Source organism: Syzygium oleosum, unplaced genomic scaffold (assembly GCF_021117445.2).
Source record: "Syzygium oleosum isolate NSW1041296 unplaced genomic scaffold, Sole_v2.1 Sole_v2.03, whole genome shotgun sequence".
NCBI lineage: Eukaryota > Viridiplantae > Streptophyta > Magnoliopsida > Myrtales > Myrtaceae > Syzygium > Syzygium oleosum.
In genome coordinates this window covers 10,982,832-11,008,415 of record NW_026607487.1, presented here as the reverse complement: position 1 = coordinate 11,008,415, position 25,584 = coordinate 10,982,832, and the positions used below count along the sequence as shown (strand labels likewise).

Here is a 25,584-nt window from a genome sequence, read left to right as displayed (position 1 = left end):
ATTCGCCATCGATCCCCTCGCCGCGAAACGACGCGTCGTTCCGTGATCCTTTTTCGTTTGCGTTAAGTTCCCTCCTCAGCAGCGCAGTCGAAATCTCTCTCTCTCTCCCCTACCGCATAAGAAGAAGCAGAGTCTCGCTGACTAGAGAAGCTTAACCCCCTCCTTCAGTCTTCATGGCCAGGCTCCGCATTCCCGCTCTCGCTCTCGCGCTCGCTCTCTCACTCCTCCTCCCACTCGCGCTCTCCTCCTCCTCCTCCTCCTCCGACCCCCCTCTCCTCTCCCCGGCTCCCGCTCCTCAGCCCTCCTCCGACCTCCCTCCCCCGTCCTCCTCCCCTCTCGCTCCGGCCGCCTCCCCGCCGGCGCCGCCCCCGGCGGACCTCGCTCCCGCCCCCTCCCCGCGGACGTCGCTTCCCCCGTCACCGGTCCCCGCTCCCGCGCCGAGCAATGCCACGGGCGGGTCGATCTCTTCCGACGAGGAGGCCGGCGACGACGGGGGACCTCCCGGCGGGATGAGCGGCGGCAAGAAGGCGGGAATCGCTATCGCCGTGGTCGCCGTGGTCGCTCTCGCCGGGCTCGGGGGAATGGTGTACAAGAAGAGGCAAGAGAACAGACGGCGCTCGCAGTACAGTTACGCGGCGAGGAGAGAGATTATGTGAAGAGAAAAAAGCTCGACACCCTTTGTTCGTACACCGAGCCGCTGTCTCGTCCATTGTTTGTTCGGAGATGGGTTTTTGTCGGGACAGTGTCGCTGATTAGCGTGCATGGGAATGTGAAGTGAAGTGAAGTGAAGGGAAGGGAGACAGAGATTCATTTGATTTCTTGAGGCGCTTCTGCCATTTGATTGATTTTCGCTCTATTTACAAGAATAATAATGCAAACTCCATATTGGTCAGCGATTCCATCAGTTTCCGCCATTGTCGATTGTTGTTGTTGTTGTTATTACTGTTATCATCTTTTGTATGTAATACGTAATTTTCCATGATATTTTGACGAGAATAATACTAGGCACATATCATCTACTAAATCGAATGTCTGTTTTAGTTTGTCGCTAATATTTCGATTTTCTTCCTTAGCGATGCTTATAGTGTGGAAAAACCGATCGAAACCTGTCAGAAAAATGTAACCGACATCGACTAGGTACCATTTCCAAGGGCATCGATCATTTACTTTTCCCATTGGGTCTTCGGCTTCGCTTATAAGGGTGTTTCTTAGGATTCCTGGAGGATGGATCCCAACTTCACGATGACTTTCGGATCAAGAAAATAGTAAATATCATTCTTTGATAGTAAAGCTTATTAAGTTTTTGTGGATTGCAACATTTTGCACGGTGATCGCGAAAAAAATAGAGTTTCGGTCATAATGACCCGAGGATTCATCTCTCGGTAGATCATAGAACTACGAGATTGATGCCCGTGTGCTTATTTATTAACCCCAGGTCAAGGATACCTCATCAATAAAGCAATTCAGTTCTTACTCTGCACTCAAATGAAAGGCCTCAGAAAGTGCAGATTAAGTTCACAGGAGCAAGCTCTCTTACATATCATCCCTTTTTCTACTCGGCCGAAGGAAAAGAGTCCACACTGCAAGAAGGAAGGAACCGAAAAGCACGATATGGCTCGGACATCAATCATCATCACTAGTATCATCGCAGTACCGTTTCCCCTCAGAACAATAGAACAAGTGGTACATACACTGCAGCTCAATAATTAGGTGATTATTCTCTTCCTATGTTGTACAATAGTGTAAATGGTGTGACAACTTATGTAGAATAGACATAAGTGGTTTGCCGTCCAAATGCTGTCATATAACCATCTTGAAATGGGGATTATGCTTTTAATCTTATTCCTCAGCAGGAGGGTCTACCCAGCGACCGTGATCCTTTATCAGCTGAATCAAGGCATCAGTCGCATGCTCCATCGCAATTCCTCTCTTGACCACAGTCTGAAACAGAGAAATTGCGGTTAAGTCTGGATACTATCGGAATTACGAATTTAAGAACTGTAATAACAAATCAGTGTACTAATCATTTGTCACGGTAATTTGTCACACTGGTGAATCAAGCTATCTTATGGGGTCATCACATTCTTAGCTCAATGCCATAGAGAGCAGGTACTTGATCTTAACAATAAAAGCAAATTAGACGGGCTGCTCAATGCATAACGCGCATGAAAAGACGTGAAAATATGTATCACCTTCCCAACGTAAAGATCTATCTTTCCAGGAGCACCGCCAACATAACCAAAATCTGCATCAGCCATCTCTCCTGGTCCATTTACGATGCAGCCCATAATTGCAATCTGAGATGATGGAAAATAAAGACACCATGAAATTCTGGCCTAGTAGAGTGTAGTAGGAACCTTATCATACACAACTGGGAGTATCTGATTACCGAAACACCGGGTAAGTGAGATGTCTTCTCTCGTATTTCTGCACTTATTTCTTGAAGGTCAAACAACGTCCTGCCACAGGAAGGGCACGACACATATTCCTGAAAGGATATTTAAGGTGCTCCGAGGATCACTCAAATGAAAATTTCTATAACTATTTGTTAATCTCATTAATTTTCCGATCAAGACTTCCTACCGTCTTTGTGTTTCGCATTCTGCAACCTTGCAGCAGATTGAAAGAAGTATTTCTCAGAAACTCAAAATCTTGGCCGGGGGCTTCTAGGAGGACTCCATCACCAAGTCCATCTACCAGAAGGCCTCCCGCATTTGTTCCCGCGCCAATTACCAGGTCGTCCCTATCATCAGAATAAACATTGTCAGCTTATTTGTCGATGTATAAAAGTTCATTTGCATACATTCAAAGACATTGTAATTACCGGTGAGTCCCATCTGGAAATTGAAGATGGTGAATAACGGGGAAATTAAGAGCATTTTCTTGTAGAAACTCAAATAGCCTGCAAAAAGACATACAGCATTATTTTCTTGGGTGGAGAAGATGTGTAACGGGCTGCAGAGGACTGCTGGAGTCAAGCAGTATTGAGGCATATACCACATATGCTCCCCTGATGTCCCAACGATCAAGGTGTACAATAGTTTTGTGCTTAGCTTTGATATTATATAATGCATGCCAAGCGTTGAATTGGAATTATAAGGTAACTAGGGCTGTTCCTCAAGGAACTTAACAAATCCAGGAGGTTTCATCAGGCAAAATGTGTCTACTGCCTTGTATTTATCCTTCCTCAGTATTTTAATCACTATGAAAGAATTTGGCCTTCCAATAGCCGTTCAAACAGACAACAAGGACCTGCCAAAAGTTTACCTCCTTGCTGCATGCACTCTGCTGGTTCTTTCTTCATTAAGTGGGAGATTATGAAAAAGCATTGTGGCATCCACACTTTTAAGTATTTCCAGCTCTTTATATGGCTCATCTCCACGTAAGGACACAACCAAGCGTGTGCCTGACAGCCAGTAAGTAGATAGGCCATAAGAAAAATTGCCCCAAAAGCAACTGATGTTAAGCTCAATTTAGCGACTCCCAACTACATAAGCATTAACATCAGCAGTTCTACCTTCTGGCAAGAGCTTGTGAGCACCGGATGACAATTCCTTCAGATTGACCAAAACCATGGCATGGGGCAACGGCTTTGTCAGCTGTTCTGATAAAGGAGTTATAACGCCCATGCTTACATCTATCAATCTTTTGAGAGCTAGTTGCTGGTCACGAAAAGATTGAAACTTATCTCAATCACATTACTCAAACTGATTACTGGTTGTCAGAATATTACAGGTACGCGAGTGCATCCCGGGAATGTGCGGTGGGATAAATTTCATGATAGAAAACTAAGCGAGAGAAATCTGGTTCTTACAGCATCAGCATCATCAACTGGTGGAAGCTCTCTCAGTAAAATTGAGTCTACTGTTGCCAGATCCTAAATTAAGAGAGAAAGGCACTGAATATATGCTTAAAATCCATATACCATTATACACTTCTTTCAGTAAAAGAGTAAATGACTGAAGAAATCTGAGAAAGGGATAGACCTTAAATGGCATTCCAAGAACGAGCTTTGTAGCAAGAGAACGGTAGAAATTTTCTGGGGCCTGCACTCACAAATTCTTGATGAAGACCACTTCACCAAAACTTACACTCACAAGCATATTCCATCCCTCCCCCCACCAAAAAAAAGGTAGAAAAATACAAAAAGAAAAGTACACCCAAGTGAAAAGGTTCTCAAAGATTTTCTGTTTTGCGAAAGTTGAAACAATACCTTCAACTGATTTAAGGAGACAGACATGAGAACAGAACCATCACGGTGGAGGACGCCTCTGTAATCCACCTCCTCGCCCTACTCCCATATTAAGTATGGTTGTCAGAAAACAGAACTATCAAAAAAAAATTTGGCCAATGTCATTTTCAAGTTGACGACCAACCTCCTTTTGCATTGGCAATTGACCCGATCGTCGCTGGAAGTCAAAATAATGTCTGTGCTTTTCCTCAAATGGTGCCTGATGGTAATTAGCAATAAAGACGGGGCGATTAAGGGTCCCAATACTCCCAACATGGTTGACTAATGCAGAATGATACAACAAACTAAATTAAAAACCTACCACACCCTTTTGAAGCTTTGCTGCTCTCATTCCGAGATTTGCCAGCCTTCTACAGGGATCTATCTCTTCCTCAGGTGGTTCAGTAAGAGAGACTCTGATTGTATCACCTAAACCATCCTGCATTAACATGTTTCATGAACTTTAAGGTCTAATTTTGGTATAAGGGGCATTACAAATATCACCATCAATGGCACATTCCGTGCAATCCACTAAAAACAAAATGACTCCGAGTATTCAAAACTAAAAATAAAAACAGAAAGATTTGCAAAGCATTTTAAACCACCCAATCACTGAATTGCAGTGTGATATATCTAGATCTACAGGGGTTCTAATCATGTTCAGGACAGTTGCACCAAGCCAGTAGGTGTAAAAGAAACCTGAAGAAGGGTTCCAATGCCAATTGCAGACTTCATGCGTCCATCTTCACCTTCTCCAGCTTCAGTCACTCCCAAGTGTAATGGGTAATCCCATCCCTGAACATTCATTTCAGCAACGAGAAGACGGTATGCCTGAACCATGACAACTGGATTGCTTGCTTTCATTGAGAAGACAAAATTGTGGAAATCTAACTTCCGGCATATTCTTGCAAACTCAAATGCAGATTCGACCTGTTTGAATGGACACCTTTCAGTATCAGAATTTAGACCATAAAAACACTGAAAAGAAAACAAAAAAAAAAGTAAAAGAAAAGGTAAAAGAACTCTTAATAGATTTAGAGAGAATAATTGTTTACCATTCCCCTAGGAGAATCCCCGTAGTAGCTCATGATACGATCTGAAAGACTACCATGATTTGTGCCAATGCGCATCGCCCTTCCATACTTCTTACACTTCTCAACCAACGGAGTGAATACCTGGTAGACCAAAACAATTGTATCTAAAACAAGAAACTAGGTACTCACGAATTCAGATTGCTTCTACTGAGACAACTCCACATTTCAGTTCAAAGCCCTCTTTTCATTAAACTCAAGCCCACGCAAATAAAAATAGCTAGGCATGGTTGAATGACTCTTCTTTCGTTTTACTGACAGATAAAAGAAAGAATGCCGCCACATTGACACTTCTTTCTTGTGGTTTAGGCTGGGAATCTAAAAGCATACGATTTATGCCAAAAGAGAAATTGTTACAGCAATTACCCTCCATCTTATAAGTTGATCTTTCTGTAAAATCTTTTCACCCTAGATAGAATATATGCAAGTCATGTACCCACTTCTAAAGGTACAAGCAAGGGGTTCAAGTCAAATATGTCACAAGAGGTTAAGTGATCGATGGATCAGTAATATAACCTGCTCAATGTGCTCAAGTTCTTTCTGATACTCATCATCTGTGTACTCTATCTGCTCGAACTGAGCCCTTCTATCAGCTACAATATACAACCTTGTTGAGGAAATATTCATCATACGCAATTAACAACAAGGACTTCTACATACCGAAATTTCCTGGATTAACACGAATCTTGTCAAAGCATTCAGCCACCCGCAATGCAACAGAAGGTGCGAAATGAATATCTGCCACCAGTGGGATATTGTAACTGCCAAAATCAACAGATATATATCATTCTACACGAATCGTTCTATGACTTTTAATGCAGTAAATAAGACCTACTTTTTCTGTACAAGAGAGTTCTTTATCTCAAAGCATGCATCTGCTTCTCTCTTTCCTTGAACTGTTATCCGGACAATATCAGCTCCCCTGTCAGCAATTCTCATCACCTACAACCAGAATAGAAAATCAATAAAGGAAGATTCTCCACAAATGTGTGATAGTACCAATGCTGGCCGCATGATTTAACTAAACCACCACGCCACATTTCCATTAAAGCAATATTTTTATGCCATGAAAATGTTCCAGTTCCTCAGTTTCTTCCTAGCCTTTGAACTATCACCAGAAGTACTTGTATTCACCTCGGCCACTCTTGGTCCTCTTCAACATGCAGATGCTTTGATGATATTACTAATGGAAGGATAGGGTATCATAATGGTGGCTCAGTAGATCAAACGAATGAATGATTGGTTGGCAGAGTTACCAGATTAAAGGATAGGATATGCCATAAATGCATATGATAGAATTAACAGAATGAAATAGCACTTTGTAATGGAACTAGCTTAAACATGCGGGTTTAAGTAAAGAACCTGTTCAACTGTTCCAGCAACGTCCTTAGTATCAGATGTAGTCATCGTCTGTATTCTTATGGGATGTTCACTTCCAAGAGCCACGTTTCCCACCATCACTGTCCGCGTCTTCCTCCTGACTGTTTTGTGCAAAGACTCGCAGTACTTCTGCCTGGGAACTGGTTAAATTCACTGTTGTCAGATAAAAAGTGTATAATATTGTTCAATATTTCCTACTTCAAAGGATAAAGTACACATCCGTCTTTCCTCCAAGCATGTTTACTTGTATATACTGAGGCATAAAGAAGCAATATAAAGATGGTGACGATTAACTTCTCCTTGCTCCAGGAGAAAAACCATGTGGCAGGACCATTTATGTGTCAAGCAAATATAATTACAACGTTCGCATCCAGAATTAGGATTCTCTACCTTTTCCATTTTAACTTGAGCCAACCAAAGAGCAGTTTGTCAAAAGTCAAGTAAGGCTAAAACCTTTTCTCCTTTTTTAATGATTTTGGAACTTTGGAAAGAAATAGAATTTTGCGAATTGTGTCATTGTGCCTCCAAGAACTAGCAACCCAATTCAAAAGGTATCTTACCTAATAATGGGCTCCCCTCCGATGCAGGCTCGAGTTGTATCTCGGAAGCAGGTTTGCAATTCCTGATCACGGTGATCTTCTTTCGGTGAGACCTGACTCTCTGCTGATCAGAAAACCTTACAAAATCCATGCTCTTTACGAATCCCAACCCGCTGTCCCGGCTCTTCAGCCCCGAGAAGGAAGCTGGCACTGCTCCGCTCGCCATTCCCATGAAGTATTTCCCTCACCTTCAGCCCAAAACACAACAAAGAGATCGCGCTGATCAGTCAGAAACACGATAAAACCTCAATCCTAAGCACAACACGTCTCAAATATCCATCTTCTTATCTATTGATTGATATGGTAAGTCCAGCACAAAGTTCAGTGAGCTCTTGAAGACAACAGGTGACCACACTCAATTTCCTCAGCAAACGAACACCCAACATGTTCAGTCACACAACAGAAAGAAGGAATTTTTTTTGGTGACCAACAGAAAGAAGGAATTAATCCCTCAAGAAATCAAAGAGTGCCCACCTCACAGCTCACGCGAAAGCTCAATACTTGACAGTTAAAAGTGGATAACCCGTCAAATTTTCTCAGACCCGGAAATCAAAACAGAGGACTTTAACAAAGAAGAAGTGCTGGCAACACAAGCTGAACAAGAAATGAGCTTAAGGCCTCGTGGTTCTACCTGGAGAAAACAATACCCTTTAGCTGCTCAACTCCAAAGACTGAGACTTGCAATGCATAAGTGAGAGCGATTGAAAGTGAAAACGAAGGATCCCGAGAGGAGGAGGATTATGTGAGGCTAGTGTTGAAGGAATTTTTTTCCTTTTCCTTTTTTTTTCTCATCGTTTTCATGGAAATCAGGAGGTGGGTATTTAATTAGGAGTTGGAGTAGGGGTTGGTATATGCCAAAAACGAGCAAAGATGAAAACACGTTGAGCAACCCGACAAGAACATCTCTTCCTCGTTAGCTTCTCCTTAGTCCTTACCGGCTTGGTGGTGGCCACACGAACAATTTGCAGCGGTGGGAGTGGGAAAATTTGTTCATTTTATGGGATGGTCCCTTACTTTTCGTTTGTTTCTGCTAAGCCCCTCAATTTTGATCGGGGCTTTCATTTCTGCTCGCACTAACGTTGTTAATTTTACCTCGCAAGACTCTCTTCTACGGAAATGCCACCTTAGAAGGAATAGCAAACATGAGAACTATTTTGAGTTAGATGTCATTTCGGAAAATCCCTTTAACCCAAAAGTATTCGTATTTCCTCAACGAGAATTCCCCAAAGCTGAACTAAACGGGCCCTTAATATGTTTCGAAAATGCAGCTTTCGTCGAATCGAACATTAAAGACAAGACCATCTCGAGAACTTCGTTCTTAAGTGGTAAGCTTGACGTCCGTTTAATTAAAATCAAGTGTTCGAGAGTCAATAATGAAAATCTCTAAGCTGTATCTATTTTTATTGTTTTCGAACCAATTGAGGCTGGTCCAATTTGTCATTGGACGTGGGAAGAAGAGTGATTATGGGATTTTGCAGGGGCTTCCCTAAACCAAACACACTAGCGGCCACAAGAATAGGGGAGAGGAATCAACTTATACCTGGGAGAATCTTTAATCGAACCCCGTTGGGCGCCTAACTACACGTCATAACCGTCGTCTTAACATTAGCTCCTAGACTGATTCTCTAGCGCTGCTACATGGATGAGGACAAGACGACCAAGGTTTGGTGGGTGGTTTGAGGTTTCTATTTCGCCGTCCTAAAAAGTTTTCAACAAAAGATCGAGATTTGTTCTTTCGTGACCTAACGGTCATTGATCTCCGAAGATCCGATCATTGATGATTTGTAGAAGTGCCTTGGCTGCCTTCGCATTAGGGACTACTGCTAGTGATGCGGTGGACATCTAAACTGTGATTTTTATTTTGCATAGGTAATTTTATGCGGGCGTTATATCGCGGCATGATAGCTCGTGGAACGAGAGGAAAAATGAAAGTTTTCAGATTCAAACTAAACAATCGACCGAGATACTTATTTGATGGATAATTTGATCGATTGGGTATACCATGTTTGCGGTGCATTTGATGCAAAGATTGCATTTTCATTTCGTTACCCCCGTGCCCAACTCGCCCTTTTTTCCTTCCTTTTGTCTCTGGTGAAAGGACCAACTTCGCCTTTGTTGGAATAACCAATGACTACTAGTTAAGGGATGAGAAGAGTGTCTGAAACTCATCTTGTTCAAATCAAACTAACCACGACTCTGCAAGGAGAAAATGAGGCAACGTGCTCTTTAGGTCGTAATTGCTTCATCTGTATCCATCGCGCAACACATCACCAAAACAAAGCTGTACAACACATTTCCCACGTCAACAATGCGTACTGACTTGGGCAAAGTCTGGGATGGATGTCACTTCGTGTAGACCAAAGTTCTCAAGCAATCGTGCATGATGATGGACCACGAGATTCACGTGGATCCATGATTTCCATGTGTTCCCCATCTAAAAGGGTCTCATATTCGGTAGAGATGTTGAGGTGAACGGCATATCAATTCAACACCATCGCGAAACACGTTTTGCACTTTCACTAGCGAGCGAAGAGGCGTCACTATAATTTGTCTGGAGCAATCAAGACATCTGATTTGAGGACTAGTGGAATATCCCGTGTCGACCCATTAGATGCAACTAAGCAGAGCAACAAAGTTTTGTGTATGTTCACCAGAATGCCCAGATGTTTCTTCATGTCTTGAGGCCTATGAGTTCGTCCAAAGACTTAACAGTGACCCTCCTGATAAGAATTTCAACTGATGGAAAAATAAGCATCAAGCTCAAGTGATACAAGGTACAATGACAGGGAGTCAACATCAGTTCCTCCATCTTCTGGACAAAAACCTGCACTTGTCTATATTTAGACCCACATCTCAGTATGCCTCTTCACAGGGGAATGAATAGCTTACGAGAGCTCCTCCATGCTTCGGACTTATCTTCAGGACTTCTCTTCACTTAGAGAGTGCCTTTCAAGGATCGTAACAGTCTCTGCCTCGGCACTGGCATTTAGTTCAAACGTTTTAGAAGAGTTGATACTGATAAACATGTGACAAATTTCAGCTATTTATGATGCATGCCTTTGCCTAACCACTTTAGTTTAAACACCAGTATTGCCTCTGTTCGAGGCATTGCCTAACTTAATCAGGAAAGGAATGATATAAAGAGTGAACACATCCTCATCACTTGTGTATATATCAATGCTCCTTCGAATAAAAGAATCCCAAATGGTTATGGTGACAATAACGACTAAGGAATCGCTAGCTCTATGCTTATGGGCACAACCAAAACACTACTGCCTTTCTTAATTGCTAACTCAAACTAGAAAAATATGGGCTCCCTTATTTCTGTCTTGGTAACAAGAATTGTCGTGAGCCAGTAATTTGAAGGTTATGATGTTTGTACAAATTGTAAAAGAGGCTATCATGCGGGTGGGATGGTTTAGAGTCAATAGCAAAGTGAATTACCTTCCAGGTCTGAGAATCTTATAACAGCCAAGCTTTGTAAGGTCCACAATTGTTGACCCAGAACGCCCTGAAGGAAGCACACCCCCATCGTAAACGTACGCACATTGTTCCCAGAGGTTCTCGAAATCCTTGATGCAGACGCTACTTGGCTGGCCACTTAAGTTGGCGCTTGTTAAGGCAAGAGCACTCCCAGATCCACGGGCAATAACCCTGATGAAGTTGCAGTCTGGCACTCGGACTCCTATACTATCTAATCCAGGATTTAGAGACTTCTCAAGAATACTTGATTCCCCTGAAAAGTACTTAAATTACTGCTCTTAGACCACTTCTGGATGATGATTAAATGAAACAGACTGTGAACTGTGAAAGGATATTATTCCATGAAAGCGAGAAACATATTGGCAAAATGCTCTTCCTAGGAGTCGGATGGAAATTTTTGCAGAGATGGTCGGGAGTTACTTTATTTGCACAACAATTTTCTCGGTTCACTGATTCTCATTTCTCACTCATGTTTCAAGATGCGGAAGATAATTAATTACCTCGCTTCAATATGACAGTTACAGGTCCTGGAAGGAGAGAATCGAGCAAACCATGCGGCAAATGGTTGGTCACTGCAAAACGTTCTATGTCAGAAACATCTCCAACACAGATGGCGAGAGGACTCGTATGCTTCCGTCCTTTGATCTCATATATCCGGTTAACAGCTTCTGCAGAACTGCAGATCAGCAAACCAAGGTTATCATCTATGATAAACAACCAGAGGCACAACACCCACATAGTACCAAGTGACCCACAAATCATGACCAAGAGCCTAAATTATCAATTACTCAACGTTCTGTCGCACGTACTCTTACCAGCACTCTGAATTGGAAAATCATAATTCGAAATGATGTGACAGACCTCCATCAACTATCAAGATCAGCTGAACAAAATTGAGAGAACCCCAGTGACTCCAATCCCATCTTCTAACTAATATAACATTGCAAATTCACGTTTGACAACTTTATAAGTGGGCAATCTCGCAAACAACACGCCTACTGTTTAAGAACAGCAACGACAAGGTTTGGTGCTGGAGAGACATTTACCAAGCATCGCAAGCGAAGCCATAGAGCGTGTCAGTCGGCACCGCAATCACCTTCCCTGACTTGAGAGCCTCAATTGCCTCCGGGGCGTCCGCCTCCGTCGATTCGCGAACCGCATCCAACTTGTCGTCGCACTTGTCCAAACTCCACGCCATTTTACTTCCGGGTCTCCTACTCCGCTCACGAATCCGCACGAACCCGTTTCTGGGTACACCTGAAAAGCCAACCGGAACGACACGTCAGGCGCCGAACGCACCCAAGACCGAAACTTTCGCCGGAAAACCACAACCCCATGAACTGCACGGACACGCTGAGGCTCAGAGAGAGAGAGAGAGAGAGAGAGATGGGACCAGAGAGAGGGAAGCGAGCGTGGAGGAGGAGAGGCGGGAGGGCATGAGCTAATTTAGTGGGAAACATTCATCTAGTCGGAGAGGTGAGATTGCGGAAGATGGGGTGCTCCGTTTCTGGGGTTCAACTCATGTCGTTGACCGTTTGTCAAACGGATTGCCCTAGACTCTTGGAGATGGAGGCCCTTTTCACTGCTCGGGAAAACGACGCAAACAATTCCTGAACGTGTAACGCGATATTTAAACTTTTAATTTTTTTAATATAATTTATAAATTTTAGTTGAATGTATAATATGATTCTTAAATTTTTAATTTGTTCGTGTTTTCTTAAGTTAATATTGAACATTTTCATATAATTCAAAGGCTAAATTGAATATGTACCAAAAGTTTATGGATGATATTGAATAAATTAAAAGTTTTGGGATTATATCACACATTAAGTTAAAGTTCATGGACCGCATTGAATAAATTAAAAATTCAAGTACGCATTGAACATTAGGCCAAAATTCAGGAATTATTTATGTTATTATCCCTATTTAAATAGTTCTCTTTCCTTGTTCATATTCTTTCCAAATTGGGCCCATCACCGAGTTTTGGTTGGAACTGAAGGCTAATACACACTTGGTCTCCCCTTGAAAACGGCCCCAAAGCCACTGCAAAATGAGGGGGGGTTTGGGATGGTAGCTGGTTTTATATGAAGACCGAGGGGGTGTTTGGTTGGGTTTTGCCAAGGAGCTTTGAGGGAATTATTTTGTGTTTGGCAAATTATTTTTGGAGCTCTTTGGCCAAATGTTGGCCTTCTCAAGGCTGAAAGCTCAAGGCACCCCCTAGGTTGCCTTGAGCTTTCAGCATTCTCGGAATGCTGGTACTCCATTTAATGAAAATATGTTAGTTGCCTTTTTTGCCCTTAAAATTTGTCTAAAAACCCATTTTCGCTCCTCGTGTGTACTGTTCATCTTCTTCTTAGTGAGGTGGCCGGCGAGGGAGGCCGGCGAGGCGGCCGACGCCGGATCGGGCCAGCGAGAGGCCGGCGGCCGTCGCCCGAGGCCGGGCGACCCTCGGCGAGGGTCGCGGGACCCAGCGGCCGCTTTGAGTCGCGCGACCCAGGCGGCCCGGTCGCTGGGTCGCGAGACCTCGAGGCGGCCGTCGCCTGAGGTCGCGCGACCAGGCGGCCGGCCGCCTGGGTCGCGCAACCCGAGCGGCCGTACGAGGCGACAGGTCGCTGGGTCGTGCGACTCAGGCGTCCGCTTAGGTCCGCGACCCTCGCCGAGGGTCGCCGGCCTCGGGCGACGGCCGCCAGGCCCCAGATCTGGCCGCCGCCGGCCGCCTGAGCCTCGAGCGACGGCCGCCGGCGCCAGATCTGGCTTGCCGGCGGCCGGCTCCGACGAAGGGTAAGTTAGGTTTTTTTCTCCCAAAGTCTATTTGCAAAAGAAAATTCACCAAACACTATATTTTGGCCAAAATAGCTTTACAAAATATTTTTACCAAACACCATTTGCATTTTCGCAATGGCTTTCACCCAAAAATATTTGCATTCTCCCAAGTAGCATTTTCAAAGTTGAACCAAACAGGCCCACATTCTGCCAAATGGAAATTTTTGCGAGGTCTGCTTCGGAGTACCAACCAGTTCAACTTCGGCTAAAAGTTTCCGGATTGTTCACTTGGGTCGGATGGCTCAGAGAGGATCCTTCCCATGGTGAATCCGGAGATCCCCGAGGAACCTGGCCTGGACGTGTTGCCACCTGAGCATGGCGAAATTGCACCGAATGGGCGGCATGCCATCTTCTCTTCCATCTCAAGAACTCGACAAGAATCGAACTCCCGCTCATTGCAACGCCGAAACCAGCAAAAGACGCAAAGAGAACTGATAGGACGGCTTGCAGATGAACCTATGACATGCATCACAAAAGTTTTGAGCAAACTCAACCCATCGAAAATGGAAAAATAAGCTTGCTCTACAACTGATTGTGATATCGACTCACGCCTGCATTCTTACCAAAGAGTAAAACACATGAGCGAAGAGAACCACCAAGCCAAACTGGAAAGATGCATAGACCCAGACATATCTGCTCTTCACTGCACAGACACATTAAAGAGGTCAAGTTAGAAAACATTGTTTCAATCGACAGAAAATACACCCCATTATCGATTCTGAAATCCTCAAAAACGAAAATTGTTTACTTTTAAAGGATAAATCCATGTTTTTCTTTTGCCATATACACATCCTAGTTATGTTTGTGGAGCATCTTTCGCGACCTACCCATGGTTGATGAAGTAATGGACGCTAGGAGACCTAAAACAAAAGAAAATGGAACAGATATGGCAATTGCGCCTGTACCCATCTTCGCAACCTGCACGTAGGAGACATGTCACTCACAAACAGAAAGGATGACAAAACAACATATTGGAATCACTTCTTTTTCCAGAGATTTGAATCGCTTATATCTCACCAAAAGCTGCTCAAGAAAACAAAAGTAGGCGAGCATGCTCACAACGATGAGGACTGGCACTTCCTGCCACAGCCTGTAAAGATTCAAAGTATTAAGATCAGAAAATTGCCCCTCATCAATCTTCTATTAATAGCACTCTTTTTTGGGAAACTTTGATCCAGAGTACTCTGTTGTTGCAGAGTAGATGGCATGTGCATTACATGTCTACTTTTAGGACTGGCAAACGTTTATCGGAACCCAGAAAAAATGTTGAGCATCCGATGTTGGAAGGAACCAAGAGGAAACACAAATTTGAAAGATACATAACGGACGTGTAAATAAAAGTGGCCATTCACTTACCTGTATTGACTAAGATCTTCCTGCTCAACTTGAGTGCCTCCCACTGTTCGATTGCGGATGCTTTGTATTTTCATAAGAGTCACAGGCAGATTCTGAACCTCTTGTTTGCACACATCGCAAGTCTTGTTACCTTTGATGCTAAACCATTTCACAGCACATTCTTTATGGGCCAGAGCCAATTCGCCTTTGCAGCTGCATTCCATCTTGAGAGTTTCCCCGCCCTCAGACAGCTCAACCAAACAAATTCTACAAACGGCCTCTTCTTCGGGTATGTCTTCACCATCAGAATCATTTCCTTTTCAATTAAAAAGGCTACGTTAAGAATAAGATATTTCCAGAAAACCAAGCATGGATGTTCAGATAAACTTGAGCTACAAGAGCAGACAAGAAGTGCGCCGGTGAATTGTGTAAAGCTCTAGTCCATCTGATGGAGAGACAGAGAGAGAGCTCTGAGATATTGAACAAGCCAAAGATATTAGAAAAAGGCAAATAATCATGGATTATAATAGTTAGGGAGCTCCTCAAGTGCTAAACCAGTAATATGATTGCAACTACACATGAGCAGCAATTTGACAATATCCCAAAGCAGAAATTTCTCCGAAAAAAGACTGCCTAGGAAATTTCAAATGCCAAGTCAAAGAGTTCAAAGAAGGAATCTATAGAATTCAACCGTTAGCTAATCCGTGATAATACCGTGATCAACTGTCTGAGACACGTTAGACATCGTATCTCCTTCCTTTAAACGGGGTGTAGAAGGTATAACGCGGAAGAAAGAGTCCATTCTCCTGATGCTTTTCTCTTTATGGTTGACAGGAACTGAGAGTGACCGCAGAATTGTTCTTCGAGGTCCTGTTGACTGCAAAATCCTCGAAAAATTATAAACCAGAACAACTGTAAAACAGAGAGAACGCTGCAAAGAGATTTCAATTCCCTTCCCACGACACTGATTCTCCAGTTTGGTGTCATTAAGTTCGATGAAAAAGAAATTCAAGTTCAGTTCAGTAAAATTGGTGGTACCGGAAGCTCAAAAGGCAGTATCATCAATGTCTTACACTTGGCAGTGGAGTACTACAAACACTTTGGCTGTGCGAGGATTCTTTACTGGGGTTCCCAATTGGAGTCACCGGTAGCGAAGATGCTCTGTTCATTCTAGGAGAGAACAACTTTGTGAGCGACAGCGACCTAGCTATGGAAGTCTTGTCTCTTAGTCCCGTGAATGAAGCCTCTGGATCTGGATTGGCGGCTTTCTCAGCATCTGCTGCTGAATTTCGGTGTATGAAGCTCAACTTAGGCAATAAGTTTTTTATGGATGATTTGCCCCTAGAAGAGGAGGGACCTGGGGATGCATTGCTATATCTCCCTTCGTTCGAGCTCGGTGTCAGGAGAAAATTTACTCTCTTAGGGGTGGCACTTGGTGTCGGCGGCATTTTGATCATGACATTATCATGAGTACACATTTCCATCTTCTTTGCGGGTATATCTAGGAAAAGATTTTGTTTTCTCCAATGATGAACCGGCGGAGCTTCTCGGGCTTTTTCCATCAAATCTTTGACCTAGAAATAAGGAACAAGGATCTACTGCTGATCAGCAGAAACCATAATTATATATGCTTTCAAATTTTATCTGCCAAGCCTCATTTGTGCAGGGGAGCTACTCACTCCCGTTTTGCGATACAAGATGAAAAACAAAATCCAAGTTATTGTGGCAGAATGTACTTCAAATCATTGGCCTAACCACAAAGCAACGGATCAAGATGATGAGTCTCATTCAGATGCCGAGTGCACTAACTATGTGCCAGAAATGCATGCAAGCCGAACCTCGGTACTCAAGAAACATATCAGATCAATGATCTCGAAGAAAATATAAGGAAATAGTCAACTAGACAAAGAACTGCTGGAGTAAGTACTAACTACGAAGCAAGCAAAACAAAAAGAGCCGTCCAAGTTAAAACTGCGGCCACATATTACAGAAATTTTATGAATCATAGAGTAAGCACAGAATTCATAAAGTAGCAGGATAAACATTCCATATGCTTTGATTTGTAAGGATTCGGAGTGCAGATTAATAGTCCCTGAAAACATGCACTGCCATGAGAGTTGTTATTTCACTCAATTCAAAGTCCTTGAGCTCCAGAAAACATCTCTCACAGAAACTAAATCACAGTGCATTAATGGAACCCAAATCCCAGAAGGAAAGAAAGAAACAAAGAAAGAAACAGAGATGCCACAGAACTACCTTATGAATGGGAATGACTACTGTTGTTTCACCAGTAATAACTTCTTCTTGCTCCTTCTCTGAGACCTTGTCTTCAGTTTCCATTTTACTCAAAAACTCAAAAGGGTATATGGAAGATTCAACAAGCAGAGCAACCTTCAGAACAGAACGTAGGAACCAGCACGAGACCACCCAAAAAAACACACCAGAACGCTTACAACTTGGAAAAAGAAGAAAAGGGAGAGAGAGAGAGAGACAGAGAGAGAGAGAGGAGTGTGTGCGAGGAAGTTTAAAATAGACAGAAGATCCGAGTCTTGGACATAAATGGGATTATGGGGAAGACGAAGCGTTAGTGTTAATGTCATTTAATGTGTGTGCGTAGATTTTCATTACTGTGGCGGGGCCTCTTAAAACGTAGCGCACGCACGCACGCACACACAATCAGTCCACTTAAATTCCCTCCAGTGCGCGCGGACTTCTTTCTTACCACCTTTTGTGTGAGATAATTGATTCATGATAAATGAACAGAACTCCACTTGTTTAATGCTCTGTTTCAAATGTATGCTCTATAGGTGACAGAAACTCTTCTTCTCCTGAACGAACAATAGCGGACGATGGATCTCAGATTTAGATTTGTACATTAACCGCACGGACGAATGCGCGCAATCTCTCAATGGTAGCAAATCTTGTTCGCCCATGTTATCATTCGGTCAAGAAAAGGCTGAGGATTGCAAAGTTACTGTGCACCAGCATGTTGCAGGCAATGAATGGATGATGATTCACTGATGGAACGACATCACATCATGCACTTGAAAAACCGGTTTCATCGGGTACCATCATTACCCAATTGACAAATGACAACGTGCGAGAGGGGGGCAGAAGAGGAACAATCCGGATCTTGAAGATCTGTTTCTTTTTTTTCCTCTCGTCTGTTTAGTTAGTTGATTTACATTGCATAACCTTAGAGTCCAAAAACTTTTCAAGAAGCACCTATAGATATGAATTAACTCTATATATTCGACCTATTTGAATTTGTTCATGTTCCATTATGATTTTGTGCGATTTAGCCAAAAATCAGTGACTATCTTGAAAAGCCCTTTTTTAAGTAGGCCTGTAGGATGCAAAATATATTAAACGCGGTTGTCTAACAATTTAAACGGTTGCGTATCATTCGAGCCCACAAGAAACATTTTACCGGAACAAATCAATCATAAGTAAACAAACATTCTTTCTGTAATTTATTGTTGTTATTACTATTATTTTTATGCAAGTGGAAAAGGGCAGGATGGATTCGTGAACAAAAGAATTTCATGGTCCATATTTTTTTCAGGGTTATTTAACAGAATGTGGGCGGAGTATAATCTCCTTTTGGATTGTCAAATCACCGGAAAAACAAGAAATGGGAATTATGTCCAGATTATATTAATCCCTGGACGATTCTAGTTGTCTAGTGTTAAAAAAATGGCGCACCAACTTTATAAAAGGACTTATGGCACGAAACTTTTTTGATTTGCTGTGTACATTTCACGAAAATAAGGACCTAGACTAAAGCCAAGTTCATCAAATTTTGCAAAGTCTCCTCGTGCCTCGATTTCCGATGAAAAACGTGAGTTTGTACGACCTACTTTTAGGCAAAAAAGTTGGGATTTAGGTTTCATTCGAAACAGGAAAGTCGTCTGTTTTCCCAATATTTCAAACAAAATGACGAAAGTTAGGTCGCTTCGCTTGCCAATGCCTACCTAAAGAAAAGAGGCTGCTTTTGATCGTTATTTGCAAATGATTTCGATAATCATACACGACCAAAATACATGTAGAGATACGCAAACTAAAAAGGTATCAAATGATTTTGTCAATTATGCCTCCATTAGAAAGAACCCGGGACGAAATCGGTTTGCTTAACAAGACGGTTACATATAATCGGTGAAATTTAGTAGGGGCAGATAGCCCGACCATCGGATGATGGAACCTTTTTTTTTAGCGAAACAAAAAGGGCAAAGCTATATAAGCCCGAGAAAGTGCGTATAGAAAGCTCTGGCTCCATGCAAAGTATCTTTTCTTTTGCCTTCTTTTGAAACTTTTGGTGAAAAAAGAAAAGAAAATGTAGATATAAATCTTATGACATGGCAAAATGGACCATGAACTTCGCCATTAGGTCCAGAGGGTCCATCGCCTGCAAGGGTCGGGCTGCGAATTAAAAAGAAGAGAAAGCCGGTGACTGAAAAGGATTTATGTTGGGAAAATAAAACTGAAAACCCCAGAAGAACATACAAAATAAAGAAAAGAAAAGAAGAAAAAAAGGTGGAAAATGGACATTGAGGCTCTCTTTGTTCAGGCCGATCCAAAAAGCAAAGGTAGGCACAAGCTCATCAAAGCAAATGAAAAGTTAAGATCATAACCCCTATTCTGATTCCATCCACTCTGTTTTTTCCTCTCAAAGTGGTCCACCCGTGGCCAAGTGAATGATAACTGATCAATCATGCCATCTACTCAATGAGTTCGATTCAATTCTATGGCTCAAGGAGTAGTTGGAATATGAAAATTATATACAGCACCTAACCCGAGCAATAAAGACCCGCCTCGACTTTGACTGCTATAGTTCTCGTAATCCATATAGTCGAGCTTCAGCTCCAGTGAAGATCAATGTTTCAGTTGGGCTAGATTTCAGCTGAGCTCGAGCATACGAATGCCTTATCGAGTCAGAAGTTCGAGCTAAAAACTTAAAAAGTCTAGCCACGCCTTGGATAATTCCTTACCTTTATTTCTGGGTCGGGCTCAAGTGTTGCTGTGTTTTGCTCAGACCAGATCTCCACTCTTGATGGTCCCTTCTTACAGATAATTTTGTGACAACTATGGAAAATTGGAAGAGAAAATTGAGGCGAGAGTTTAAGGACCAGTTTGCCCCCGCCGCACAATGCGTCCTGCGTCACCTTAAACATTGGGGAAAATGAAATGCTATGAGCCAAGTTCTTTTAATCTGGGCCAGCCTGCAATGACACAGAGATTCGAAGTACAATAATGAGAGGGCCTAGGGTCTTTAGCCCGCCGACTAGTTCCGTTGCTGCTCCTGCTTGCACGAATGGCAAGTGTACTTACTCCTTCTTTTAGACCGTCCCAAACAGAGACCAGTGTACTTTGGTCATCAATCATACCAGAAAAGAAACATGCCGGAACTAGTCGCTAGGGACGCGCTGAAGCGGGAAAACATTCGTAATATAAAAGCGGAGACTGGAAACCAGACCTATCAAAGACGGCATCAAGGATTACAAACCATGACTGTTTTCTTCCCTCATGCAATTCAGGTATGAGAACAGTCGGCGAATATACAAAACGGGTAACAAGTTAAATGATAATTCATCATACCCTCCCCCGGACCCTCCAGTGCGGAGGGCCTTGTGCACCGGGATGCCTTCGTTTACCTTTAATAACGATGCAGAATATTCTTCTGACATGCAAAGCACAGAGTTCGACAAAGGCTACCGACCATCGCAATAAGTAAAATCATCTGCAACTTATAGTCGCTCTCATTCAGCAAATTTTTCAAGACCCTAAACGAGCTGGAAGAAACTCATCCAAGATTACGAAAAAAACTAGTCAGATGAAACTGAACTACTGTGATAATTCAGACAGACAGTGTGATGAAAATGAAATTTAACTTGATAAGACAAATGTTATACAGTGCAAATGCTTGACCCAGGAGGAACAGAAAATCTGGCAAAAAAGCCTACTAAATCAGAGAAAACTTTGTGAGATGAGCAGTGGAGGAAGACAATTAACCATGCATTTGAAATATATTAAAGAGACTAAAAACTATGAAGTGCAAAGCAAGTATGTTAAATTTCTCCCACTTTGCAAAAAATTTCATGGTAACATTGCAGAACAGGTTACACCGTGATCAAGCAAGAAACATCCTCACTGCCCAAGCGCATTGACATTTCCAAATGTTCACAACAGTGCATCTGGCATCTTGTTTCAATATGATGCCAACTTCATTATATCATGGTCTATAATCCGTGTTGATTTCTGTGGAAATCAGAGTGCTTTTGCATGACAATGTACTGGCTTTAACGATGACATGTCTCATTCAACCATGCCATCTTTTGAATGCCATGCTTTGAGCAAATAATTCTGAAGCAACTTGCCAAGCATTTTCTTTCCACGAGACCACAACTAGAATGATGTCTAAATTGGAGCATGGAATATCAAATCCAAGGAACAAATCCAAAATTTCCTTGAAAACGGATGCAACCAAACAGATAGCAGAAAAGAAGCCAAATTAAGAATCAAAAGATGAATGTCATTATTGTACACACTAAAACTTTTCACTTCATTTGCAGAGATGACCTCCCTGTGCATCAGACAGAGATGAGACAAGGCTGAAATGATTTTTCTATTCCTCTTATGCGATAAACATCAAATAAGGAGAGGGATAAACATAACCAAATACAAGCATTGAGAAAGAAAACCAAGTTCAAGGTTCAAATCCTATTGTAAAGATTTAGTCTGGTTGCTGAAACAAATGTGCAAGAAAGCATCCTAAACGGCCAGGTCAGATAGCAGGTACTGTACCTTCTTCAAGTCAATTCTGATTTAACAGTCAGCAACCCATCACAGCGCAATTGTATACAAACACCCCAACATTCTCCTTGACACCAAGCACCTTCCAATCCAAAGTGCCATTCTTGACCCCTGATTTTGGATTCCAAGAGTTCAGCACAATAGCTTCACCTTCTGGACCTCTCTGCCCTCCGACAACCAAAAGTTCCTCGCCACAAGCCTTAAAAGCAAGGCCCCACCCATTAGAAGAATCAGCCTTCACTGGAAGTCTCCCCAGCACATCCCAGGTGTTCTTTGCTTTGTCGTACTTCTTCACCATGTTGGTCAAGTGCTCTACGGAGTAGAGCTCATTATCCACTACAGCCACGAGCGGAGGTGCCTGTGCAGCCTTATTGACATTAGGGTACATTCTCTCTATCTTCCTCCACTTCTTTGTCTCTAGGTCATACACTTCTCCACATGTTAATGAATCAGTAGGGCTCGACATCCCACCAATCACGTAGAATTTGCCGTCCATAAAAAAACCAGAACACAATCTACGTGGTGTGTGCATACTGGGTAACAACTCCCATTTACCGGTGGAAGAATCATACAACTCAGCTGATTTCAGTATATTCCCCTTCTTATCACTTCCACCTGCCACGATAGCAATAGAGCCAACGCAACCAGAGGCAAACAAGCAGCGTCTATATTCCATCCCCTCGCACTTTACCCAACTTCGATTAACCAAGTTGTACTTCCAAATGGCAAAATCCAACAGCTCACGGCCAAAAACCAACAATTCAGTGCCAACAGCCAACGATTCCTTATCTGCATGGTTGAAGCATTCATCACAAGGTATCTTAGGCAAGGTCATCCACTTCTTTCTAATAGGGTCAAACGCCTCCCACCCCCTTGGATCACAAACAAAATACACCCAATGTTCAATGATACCCATCTGCCTCCTCAGCCCATACAAAAGCCCGCTCTTGATTAATCTATTAAATCTCTTGTTGGTACGTGATAATGAAGCATAATCAGATCGACAAACCCAGGCAAGACAGTTCAAAGCAACATCATCTATAAGACCCGGAAGGAGTGAATCACTTGGTCTCAGCCTGGATGGTGAATGACCATCATCTACTTCTCCCATCAAATTTAAGCTAAAAACAGTATTCACTTCTTCCTGTACCTCCTCCATGGAATAGTCCGAACAATCCTCTTTTCACCGTATCTGTCTATAGTATACCAAACCCTCCACACAAAATGCACGAAATTTCCCACACAAGAAAGGTTTCTAGAAAACGCTAAAGTAAAGTTCTATTATGCCATATCCAGGAAATAAATCTTGGCCTTTGCACGCAATCAACTTCCATCTCCTTTTCATTCTTCAGATCAAATTCGTCAAATCGAGAGTAAGAACCGAAACCGGATTCCTCAGATCAAGCCAGAACCAACTGCTCCTACTGAACCAAAGCTTCTCATATCGGAAAGAGTTCGTAAATCGCATGAACCATCGAGCAGAGTATCCCCGTCACCCACAGCATCGCGCGCGTTTCCTCCATACGAACAATCGAAGCAGACACGCCCCTGAAAATCAGCAAAAACCCGACATGAGCACCGCACCGCAACATCATCTAGGTTTCGCCATGAACGGGAACGGAAAAAATTAAAACCGAATGAAATGTTGCACGAATCAATCCGAATTTGGCGGAATCGATTTACCACAATCAGGCTCGGATCCGCATGCGGGTTCCTGCTCGCGGGCGGCGCGACGAGATCAGGGGGGAGCTCCGGACAGCGAGAAGAGCGCGGACGGACGCGCACATGCCGGCAATTCGGAATCGCGGCCTTCGATCTCAGCGCACGGCATTCACGGTGAGGTTGTCGCCGCCGACCATGTCGCCGGATTCCGGCGCGATGCAGAGAGAGAGAGAATAAGATGTGAGCTACTTTAGCGCACAGAAACTGAGCTGGCACGGCTTGAGAAAGAGAGAGAATAGCGTTTAATAACACAAAAAGATGTTTCCGGTGTTTCTACTTTCGCCCCTCGTTTCCTTCTTATTTGCCTTTTAGCTCCTCCCTTTTTTGTTTTGTGTCAATTTGGTCGTGACATGATTTCTTTTGTGCCCTGGTTACATGGATTCGAAACTCACGCGACACATTCCAATGGAATGTCAAGTTGGCGGAAAAAGATTATTGAGGATGTGTTTATTTTGTGAAAAATACTTTTCGAGGAAACATTTTTCTTATTTTCTGACGTTTGGATTGCTTAGAAAAATGACTCAACGGAAAATGTTTCCCTAATTAACGGAAAAGATATTCCTACCAAAACTTAAATTTATTAAAATGATTTCCTTTTTGAAAAGTCGGAAATTAGTTTCAAAATATGACTAATTATCGGTAGTTGGACCAGAAAGTCCACACTTGGTCGTGGGAATCCCAACGCTCGTTCCCGGACCTTTGGCAACAGAGTCGAGTCCCCGGCGCTCGGGCCGGGGCCCCCAACTTTCAAGCTCTGGCCCAGGGTTCCTGTGCCTGTGTCCCCTGCGCCCCGATCCATCGATGCCAGGCCCAGGCGTCGAGGACAAAGTCCATCATGGGCGCCAAGGTCCTGGACATGATCTCAATGGACTCAGGTCCAGGCGCAAGGGGACCGAATCTCGAGCATTGAGTTCGAGGCCCGGCCTCAATTGACCTAGGTCCAAGTGCTAGGGTCCTAGTCTCGGGCGCTAGGGTTCGGAGCTCAGCCTCTGGACCTAGGCCTGAGCACCAAGGATTGAGGCCTAGCCTTTGTAGACTCGAGTGGGGGAGTTAGGGAGCCGGGCATGGGCACTAAGTTCTCGAGCTTGGTTTTGATGGACTCAAGACCACTGCCCGTGCTCGTGCCCGGAAGTTGGAAATCTGGGCTAGAGACCCTGGTGCCCGTGTCAGGTTCCTTGACTACCCGTGCGCAAGTTACTAAAGCCTGAATAGTGCATGGCTATTTAGGAAAATCAAATTAGATTTTTCTTACCAAACAACTAAAAATATTTTCCAGACCATTTTCAACCCTCAGCTAAACACCGGAAACTGTTGTCATTTTCTTGGAAAATAACTTCCAAGAAAACATATTCCAGAAATGTCACACATTCCGCGAAACAAATGGAGCCTGGAGCGTTCATTTCACGGAAAATGAGTGATTCGAAAAATATTTTTCGAAAAATAATCGTTTGTATCGCTTATAAAAATAAATTAATGGAAAATTTTTTCATCGCCCACGAAAATAGTTAGGCATAGATTGCTATTAATGATGAAAATATTTTCCGTTGACTAATTTTTCTAAGCGATATAAGCAGTCATTTTTCTGAAAATATTTTTCAAAACATTCATTTTCCGTGAAACGAACGCACCATTCATTTTAATATGCAAAGTCAATTCTATGAAAAACCTAAATATCTACATAGAAAACTCCAAGGCCTAATTCCCTAAAAAACTCTCAACTTGAGGTCCAATCTCAATTTTGTCTCAAACTTTTTTTGTCTAAAAAAAAGCTCTAACTTTCACTTTATTCCGTAATCTGCCCACGCGTCCAAAAATCGCAACTAGTTTATTCAAAATTATCAACATTAGGATCAGTGAGAGGTTCATCATCAGAATCTATGTCTTCATCAACACCCTCGCCTTTGTATGGAACAACAATAGCTTCCGTTATTGATAATCTTGAAGAAAATAGTGGCGATTTTTGGACGTGTGGGCAGATGTGGACTATAGTGAAAGTTGTGAACCCTTTTTTAGGTAAAAAAAAGAGTTCGAGGCAAAATTAGAATTGGAGCTAAAGTTGAGATTTTTTAGGGAATTAACTGAAAACTCCACGAAAGAACATGAGTACAAT

General features: G+C 42.8%; 5 protein-coding genes across 8 annotated transcripts; 1 reads left to right on the top strand and 4 right to left on the bottom strand.

Moving 5' to 3' along the window:
* Positions 1-173: 173 nt before the first annotated feature.
* LOC115670778 (proline-rich receptor-like protein kinase PERK13) lies at positions 174-656 on the top strand. The gene has a single exon (XM_030592141.1). It carries the CDS (start codon positions 174-176, stop codon positions 654-656), a length of 483 nt encoding a protein of 160 aa, XP_030448001.1.
* Positions 657-1,612: 956 nt separating this feature from the next.
* On the bottom strand, positions 1,613-8,157 carry LOC115670620 (4-hydroxy-3-methylbut-2-en-1-yl diphosphate synthase (ferredoxin), chloroplastic). 2 transcript variants are annotated; one of them, XM_030591925.2, is made up of 20 exons: positions 7,933-8,157; positions 7,263-7,489; positions 6,685-6,842; positions 6,158-6,264; positions 5,983-6,083; positions 5,839-5,915; positions 5,287-5,406; positions 4,931-5,161; positions 4,554-4,670; positions 4,377-4,451; positions 4,214-4,291; positions 3,987-4,046; positions 3,815-3,877; positions 3,518-3,662; positions 3,268-3,406; positions 2,825-2,902; positions 2,584-2,743; positions 2,390-2,488; positions 2,193-2,297; positions 1,613-1,941 (listed from the first exon to the last, which is right to left on the bottom strand). In XM_030591925.2, exons 2-20 carry the CDS (start codon positions 7,471-7,473, stop codon positions 1,840-1,842), a joined length of 2,226 nt encoding a protein of 741 aa, XP_030447785.1. In that variant the 5' UTR covers positions 7,474-7,489; positions 7,933-8,157; the 3' UTR covers positions 1,613-1,839. The 2 variants fall into 2 exon arrangements, with proteins under 2 accessions (XP_030447785.1, XP_030447784.1); XM_030591924.2 differs by lacking the exon at positions 7,933-8,157 and adding an exon at positions 7,776-7,925.
* Positions 8,158-9,883: 1,726 nt separating this feature from the next.
* LOC115670627 (uncharacterized) lies at positions 9,884-12,351 on the bottom strand. The gene is made up of 5 exons (XM_030591938.2): positions 12,178-12,351; positions 11,831-12,041; positions 11,285-11,460; positions 10,746-11,037; positions 9,884-10,280 (listed from the first exon to the last, which is right to left on the bottom strand). The coding sequence occupies exons 1-5, from the start codon at positions 12,242-12,244 to the stop codon at positions 10,220-10,222; spliced, it is 807 nt and encodes a 268-aa protein (XP_030447798.1). The 5' UTR covers positions 12,245-12,351; the 3' UTR covers positions 9,884-10,219.
* A 1,392-nt stretch (positions 12,352-13,743) lies between these two features.
* On the bottom strand, positions 13,744-17,501 carry LOC115670623 (uncharacterized). Of its 2 annotated transcripts, none has more exons than XM_030591932.2 (8): positions 17,199-17,501; positions 16,016-16,537; positions 15,657-15,819; positions 14,964-15,258; positions 14,625-14,697; positions 14,435-14,525; positions 14,171-14,250; positions 13,744-14,063 (listed from the first exon to the last, which is right to left on the bottom strand). In XM_030591932.2, exons 2-8 carry the CDS (start codon positions 16,502-16,504, stop codon positions 13,803-13,805), a joined length of 1,452 nt encoding a protein of 483 aa, XP_030447792.1. In that variant the 5' UTR covers positions 16,505-16,537; positions 17,199-17,501; the 3' UTR covers positions 13,744-13,802. The 2 variants fall into 2 exon arrangements, with proteins under 2 accessions (XP_030447792.1, XP_030447791.1); XM_030591931.2 differs by having other exon boundaries at positions 16,016-16,516; positions 17,199-17,496.
* A 3,930-nt stretch (positions 17,502-21,431) lies between these two features.
* Positions 21,432-23,704, bottom strand: LOC115670625 (F-box/kelch-repeat protein At5g60570). Of its 2 annotated transcripts, none has more exons than XM_056309790.1 (2): positions 23,436-23,704; positions 21,432-23,347 (listed from the first exon to the last, which is right to left on the bottom strand). In XM_056309790.1, the coding sequence occupies exon 2, from the start codon at positions 22,909-22,911 to the stop codon at positions 21,772-21,774; it is 1,140 nt and encodes a 379-aa protein (XP_056165765.1). In that variant the 5' UTR covers positions 22,912-23,347; positions 23,436-23,704; the 3' UTR covers positions 21,432-21,771. The 2 variants fall into 2 exon arrangements, with proteins under 2 accessions (XP_056165765.1, XP_030447795.1); XM_030591935.2 differs by having other exon boundaries at positions 21,432-23,300.
* Positions 23,705-25,584: the final 1,880 nt, after the last annotated feature.